This window comes from Cannabis sativa, chromosome 1 (assembly GCF_029168945.1).
Source record: "Cannabis sativa cultivar Pink pepper isolate KNU-18-1 chromosome 1, ASM2916894v1, whole genome shotgun sequence".
NCBI classification, from domain to species: Eukaryota; Viridiplantae; Streptophyta; class Magnoliopsida; order Rosales; family Cannabaceae; genus Cannabis; species Cannabis sativa.
Genome location: NC_083601.1, coordinates 53,240,009 through 53,247,102, shown reverse-complemented (window position 1 = coordinate 53,247,102; position 7,094 = coordinate 53,240,009). Strand labels below are relative to the sequence as shown.

General features: G+C 33.1%; 1 protein-coding gene across 2 annotated transcripts; it reads left to right on the top strand.

Annotated features, from left to right (window-relative positions):
* Positions 1 to 1,800: 1,800 nt before the first annotated feature.
* Positions 1,801 to 6,004, top strand: LOC115707172 (phosphatidylinositol 4-phosphate 5-kinase 6). 2 transcript variants are annotated; one of them, XM_030635042.2, is made up of 8 exons: positions 1,801 to 3,593; positions 3,762 to 3,929; positions 4,077 to 4,242; positions 4,346 to 4,462; positions 4,546 to 4,739; positions 4,837 to 4,979; positions 5,083 to 5,161; positions 5,286 to 6,004. In XM_030635042.2, the coding sequence occupies exons 1-8, from the start codon at positions 2,446 to 2,448 to the stop codon at positions 5,572 to 5,574; spliced, it is 2,304 nt and encodes a 767-aa protein (XP_030490902.2). In that variant the 5' UTR covers positions 1,801 to 2,445; the 3' UTR covers positions 5,575 to 6,004. The 2 variants fall into 2 exon arrangements, with proteins under 2 accessions (XP_030490902.2, XP_060964563.1); XM_061108580.1 differs by having other exon boundaries at positions 1,803 to 3,593; positions 4,837 to 4,997.
* Positions 6,005 to 7,094: the final 1,090 nt, after the last annotated feature.

Here is a 7,094-nt window from a genome sequence, read left to right as displayed (position 1 = left end):
TTTTTTGACAAGATATCACATTGTAGTGGATTCATATCACCTTTCATATATAGGAATCATGTAAAAGGCATCTTGGCTCAAATTCTACTCATATGTTATATATATATACATATACATATTATGTATATATGAAGTCAACATTTGTGACAAAGATATAACTAGTAGAGTTATTATTATATCATTTTCTATGACAACATGATGTTTATTTGTTTTATCATTACACCCGGGTTAACACACAATAATATAAACTAAAATACAATATAGTATGGCCTCTTTTGAAGTAGTTAAAGAAATAATTCTTGGATATTAATTTACATTAAATGTTGTCTTATATGTAAAAATATGACTAGCTATCTAGTAGTCTTTATTATTAATCATATTTATAGAAAAACATCCCAAAAGTATGTATGGAGAAAAGTATAGTCACATGCCTTTGTAGTCAAACAAAACAAAATTTCTTTAATCTTTTATGTTTTAAAGCAATAATAAAAGAAAGAAACTACTAAAATCAACAATAATATTGGAAAATTAAAAAGTGGAGAGAACATAAAGCTAGAAAAAGATCCCACTTGATTAAATTTAAAACTAACAATATAATTCTTTTTTAACAAAACATGATTCATTAAGATAGATTTGTTGTTACAGATAAATTTAAAAATCGTTAATAAATATTCGTCTAACATAATCTTCTAAATTAATAATAGAGGTTGATAGTGTGTGTGCAACACCATTTGCTGATCGAGAAATAACGTTGCAAGAACTACTATTAACAACAACTAATAAAAAATAAATATTTAATAAAATAGATTGAAAACTAAATTTATATAAAGTTTATTAATTCAATCGAATCAACTCATTAGAATTACTATTAACAATAGAAATACTAAATCTATATTAATATGCGAGAGTTTGACCTAGACGAATAACAAGCAGTTCTGTTATATTAATAGATAAATCATCTACTATACCAGATGACGACGCCATCCAAACTACACCCGCAGCATCCCGTAAACATAAATAGATTATATTCACAATTTACATAAACATAGATAGATTATATTCACAATTTACATAAACATAGATAGATTAGAGAGATATAAGATGACCCATCTTAATCATGTACTAATGAGTGAGTTGTAGATAATAGTGACAAGTGTCAACTTTCCCATTAAACAAAACATAAAATAAGCTTAAGTGGGTCCATCCTATTTAGGGTTAGGGTTTGACATTGTCTTCTTATCGAGAGAGAGAGAGAGAGCAGGCTGCACGATTGGCAGAGACCATAGGACGCGTTATAACTTAAAATTAATTAAATTAAAGACCCTTTAATTAAATTAAATTAATTATTATGACACTTATTTGAAATATTCATTTTTTTTTTCCTTGATCTTTGAGCTGTCTTTTATCATTTTCTCTGTTATGTTTTGCCTGTCACGTTCTTTTTTTCTTTTCATTTATTACCCAAATTCCTCTGTCTCATTTCATAAATGCCCTTCATAATGATCTTCTCACATATATAATTAATCTTTTCACATATATAATTAATAATATGGTTAGGAATATTCACAATTTACATTTGAAAAAAAAGACACACAAATGAGAAAAACATTAAGGGTAGTTATTGTAATGAGTCAAAATTCTATTGTATTTAAATAAAGAAAACAAGACCCTTTAAAATTAAAAAAAAGACTAAAATTAGAGTTTAGAAGTATAATAGTAATTTGGGATTTGGATTTGGAGTTTTGAGGTATTAATATTATTATTATTAATAATAATTAAAATAAAAGAAGAGACTAAAAATGGAAAAGTGATTAGATTGGTATTGAATTGAACATATCATCCACCACCACTAGCATTTAATTTAACATTTAACAATTAACACCACCATTTGTGTCTTTAGTTTCTTCCTTCCAAATGTTTGGTCTGCTAGCGCTTTAAGGAGCCAAATCCGGAATCGAGGAACATTGTGTTGAATCCTTTGTTCAAACCTAACCAAACATTAAAAAAATAAAAACAAAAAATAAAAATTACACACACAGAAGAAAGAAAGAAAGAAAGAAGAATAGAACAAAAGAAAAAGCTTATTAGAGAGACATTGGTACTAAATAACCTTTTCTCTCCTTTCCCCATCAATCCAACAGTTTCATTCATACACTTCCTTTTCCTTTTTCTTCTTTTCTTTTCTCTATTCCTTCCAAAATCTGAAATACCCCATTTCACAAAACTAAAGAAACTTACCCAAAAAAAAAACAACACACAAAACAACAAAGCATAGATTTTTCCTTTTATTTTTCTTTTCCAGGCTTCTGGGTTTGTTTCAGAAATGGGGTTTTGTTATTTTTTTGGTTCTGGTGAAGATTCTGCATTGTTTGAGAAATGGGTTTTTGTTATTTGATCTGGGTTTTCATGGAGGAAGGTGAATAATGAAGAGAGAGAGAGGAATGAATGTTGAAAAATAGAATGAGCAAAGAACAGTACGGCATTGTGAAGGCCTGGGAATCAAAAGTCCGTAAGTCACAACAAGCGGTTGTAGCAAAGAAGAGGACAAATAGTTTGTTCACAACAATGTCTGTAGCTCCAGCTGATGATGATCCAGGTGAAATTTTCCATGCTGAGAAGGTTATCTCCAATGGTGACTTTTATACAGGTCAGTGGGCTGATAACCTTCCTCATGGTCATGGTAAGTATTTGTGGACAGATGGGTGTATGTATGTTGGTGAGTGGTATAAAGGAAAAACTACTGGGAAAGGCAAGTTTAGTTGGCCTTCTGGTGCCACCTATGAAGGTGAATTCAAGAATGGTTTTATGGATGGTAAAGGGACTTATACAGGTTCCTTAGGTGATACTTATAGAGGTTATTGGGTTAGGAATTTCAAACAAGGTCAAGGGATCAAGAGTTATTCTAATGGGGATTATTATGAGGGTGATTGGAATAGAGGGTTACAAGATGGTCATGGGAGATATCAATGGAAGAATGGGACTCATTATGTTGGACAATGGAGGAATGGTTTGATTGATGGTTGTGGTACAATGGTTTGGAGTAATGGAGATAGGTATGATGGGTCTTGGGAAGAGAATTTGCCTAAAGGGAATGGAACATTCAAGTGGGCTGATGGGAATTTCTATGTGGGCACTTGGAGTAAGGACCCAAAAGAACAGAATGGAACATATTATTACCAATCTGGATCTTCAGGGGAATCTGATTTTGATCCAAATGAGGTTTACATGGAGTATTTGAATGATTTTAAGATAAGTTCTTGTGAAAAAATCCCAGTTTTCCCTTCACAGAAAGTGATTCCTTGGTCTGCAAATGAAAGTGATTTCTTGCAAAAACAGCCCATTTTCAGGAGAGGAAATGATTCAAGTGGGAAGCCTAGGAGGACCTCAGTTGATGGGAGAGTGAGTAACTATTGTAGAGAATCCCCAACTGATAGCTCTGATGGAATTGAAGGGTATGGAAATTCTGAGCTGCAGAGTTGCAGAGGCTACAAGCAGAAGCCATTCAGCTTACAGCCAGTGAAGAAACAAGGGTTGACTATAGCTAAAGGCCACAAGAATTATGAACTCATGCTCAATCTTCAGTTGGGAATCAGGTACTAAGGAATTATGTAATGTTTTCTCATATCAAGTCATACATTTTAACAACATTTTTCTAAGTAGGATTAGATTGGTTTCCATAGAGAATATGTTGTTTGAACCTGTCTGTGTATACTTCAGCAAAGTCTTCATCACATGTAATTGATTTTAGTGCCATAGTACAGGCATTCAGTTGGAAGGCCTGCTCCAACAACATCCCTTGATCTGCGGTCTTCCGCATTCGATCCTAAGGAAAAAGTGTGGACCAAATTTCCTCCAGAAGGATCCAAATACACTCCACCACACCAATCATGTGACTTCAGATGGAAAGATTATTGTCCTGTGGTTTTCAGGTCAGCTTAAACATGTCCCACAACTGCAAAATCATCTTTTTTTGTCCTTTTGATGAACCTTTTAGCTTTGACTTAATCAGACTAGCAGAACATATTTGCATATAATGAAAATACAGAGATGTTAATGGTGCCATTATATGCTTTCAGGTCTCTGAGGAAACTGTTCAAGGTGGATCCAGCTGATTACATGCTATCTATATGTGGAAATGATGCCCTTCGAGAGCTTTCGTCTCCTGGAAAAAGTGGCAGCTTCTTTTACCTAACTAACGATGATCGCTACATGATAAAGACGATGAAGAAAGCAGAAGTAAAAGTGAGTTTACTTTCATGCTTCTTCGAATTCTCTTTGAACATATTTGATTTGAATTATCACAGCTTCATACTTCTAATACAAATTTGCTAAATGCTGCTCTCAGGTTCTCTTACGGATGCTTCCTGCTTACTATAAACATGTCCGTGCTTTCGAGAATACTCTGGTCACCAAATTTTATGGCCTTCATTGTGTAAAATTAACCGGAGCTACTCAGAAGAAGGTAATTTGTTTGAGGCATGGAAAGTCTAATTGGTGGCACTTAAGTAAAAATTCATCTAATTCATGAACTTACTGAAATTCCAGGTGCGATTTGTCATAATGGGGAATCTCTTTTGCTCTGAGTATCACATTCATAGGCGCTTTGATTTAAAAGGTTCTTCTCACGGACGCTTGACCGATAAACCAGAGGCAGAAATTGATGCAACAACAACTCTCAAAGATCTTGATCTCAATTACATATTCCGCCTACACAATGTTTGGTTTCAAGACTTTTGTCGGTGAGCTTCTCTTTCAATTCTTTTTCAGCGTTATGCTCTCTCATTGATCCATAGTTCTTAATCAAGTAGTTTGTAAATTTAATATTTCTTGATGCAGGCAAGTAGATAGAGATTGTGATTTTCTTGAGCAAGAAAGGATTATGGATTACAGCTTATTGGTTGGACTTCACTTTCAAGAAGCTTCATATCAGGAACCGCTCACACCCGAAGAGCAAGCTGCTGGAATCAATACTCCTCCTGGTTATTTCTTGGCATCTAGTAAATCTCTTTCCATTTTTTTTTCTTTGTTTTTCGATATGAAACTTTTCTCAAGATATGAAATATGTGTGAACTTTCCTTGCAGGGTTTGGAGATCTTGACAATCAAGCTAACCCTTGCACGTCCAGAGCCGATATTGATCAGCTTATTTCAGACCCTACTCGGTATATTTCGTGATTTAACAATAGTTAAAACTAAAAGTTCCAATCCAAAACTCACATTAGCACAGGAACACAATGTCAGTCTTATATCTCACCTATTATTGCTCTTTTTCTCGTTGATCTTTAGGTTGGCTTCGGTTAGGTTAGGTATTAGCATGCCAGCACGAGCTGAAAGGACAGCGAGAAGAACTGATTACGAGACTCAACTGGTTGGAGAACCAACAGGAGAATTATACGACATCATCCTGTTTTTCGGTATAATAGACATACTACAAGACTATGATATTAGCAAGAAGCTTGAGCATGCATACAAATCGTTCCAATATGATCCAACATCAATCTCTGCCGTCGATCCAAAACAATATGCCAAACGCTTTCGTGATTTCATCTTCAGAATTTTTGTAGAAGACACATGAAAGGTACCATATCTTGACCCCAAAACTATTAACCTTAGCAGCAGCAGCAGTTGCTGGCCATTCATGTATAGTTATTCAGCAGGAAGCTTCATCCATTTTGGTCCTTAACACAGCCACTGCAAATCGAAATATCGTTGCCAGGAGTACAATGCTTCAGCAGTTTCGGATTTTGCATCTTTTTTAATTTTTTTTCTTTCTCATCATCATTGTTTTTTAATCTATAGTTACAGTTATATATAAATATATATATGTATATGACATGTTCTAGTGAAAGTATAGATCAAAGTCATAGCCAGAGCCCACTCAAAAGTCAAAACCATGTTTGTCTAAAAAAAATTGTAAATGAGTTTTTTTTCTTTCCCCAGAAAGAATGAACCTCTCTCTCTGATGTGATTCATTTTGTATTCAATTTCAGATATTTATTTGTTTATTTTTTTCTCTTTCTTTTTTGTATTTTGTCCCCAGAAAGGTTGAATTGTTTCTGGGATTTCAAAGTTGAATAAGAAGAAAATGAAATGTACAGTCCACAACTGATGGAATTCACACTTTTTTAGCTAAAAAATTAATTGAGTGTAGAGACTTGGCTGACTGACTGGCTGGCCTTAAAAGAAACCACCAATTTCTTGTGTTTGTGATTCTTGCTCCTCTCTCAATCTTTATCCAAAAAAAAAAAAAATGAATAATATATAATAATAATAATTATATAAATTTGCTTCTGTATCAATTAATAAATAGGTACATAAATATGTGTCCATTATTTATGACATGTTCCCACAATGAATTATCATTCAATAATAACTTTGTTAAGAGTTCCATCAGCAACAAGGCTGGAAATTTCAATATGAAAGCAACCAAATAATTTAAGGGAAACATTACCAAAAGACCATTCATATGATGTGTACAAATGTGTATTATTATTCAATTTGTGTAAGAATTAGTTTAGTTTACACTGTAATAGTGTTGTAAGTTTGTGCGTGTCGTGTTGGTCCGACTCGTATTTATTCGTATTTTTTAAAAAACGGGTCGTGTCGTGCCAACATTTTTAAAGGGTTGGCCCGATATTTTCGTGTCGTGCTCGGATTTGTGTTGTGTTTTGTTTGTGTCGACCTGTATTTCTTAAACAAGCCAACTCATTTTCATATTCGGGCATAAATTCGTGCTTTACTTTTTTTTTTTTTTGCAATTACTAAATTATATGTATATTTCAAAGCATTAATTATATTTATATAATTTTTGAATAATATTTTACAGATAATTATATAAAAAAAATATATTAATATAGAATTTGAATATTTACTTATAAATACTCAAATTTTTATATCACACCTTAAAAATAAATAAATATATAATCTTACTTTTTCACGTTTTAATAGTTTTTATTATAAAATTAAGTCAGAATCTTCATAATTGCGTCACCTAAAAAACTAAGGTCCATGCTTTTTTCCGCCAACCAAGCCTTGTAAATGGAGCGCTTGGCCATTAAAGTGACCCTTGCACGAGCATCTTCTTTTGCCTGGTCA

What these genes read in the sequence shown, in the direction of transcription:
- LOC115707172 (XM_061108580.1), top strand. Translation starts at nt 2,446, where the DNA reads ATGTTGAAAAATAGAATGAGCAAAGAACAGTACGGCATTGTGAAGGCC. An exon ending in TGGTTATTTCTTGGCATCTA is followed by an intron (nt 4,998 to 5,082) that starts GTAAATCTCTTT and finishes CTTTCCTTGCAG; the next exon opens with GGTTTGGAGATCTTGACAAT. An exon ending in CTTATTTCAGACCCTACTCG is followed by an intron (nt 5,162 to 5,285) that starts GTATATTTCGTG and finishes GTTGATCTTTAG; the next exon opens with GTTGGCTTCGGTTAGGTTAG.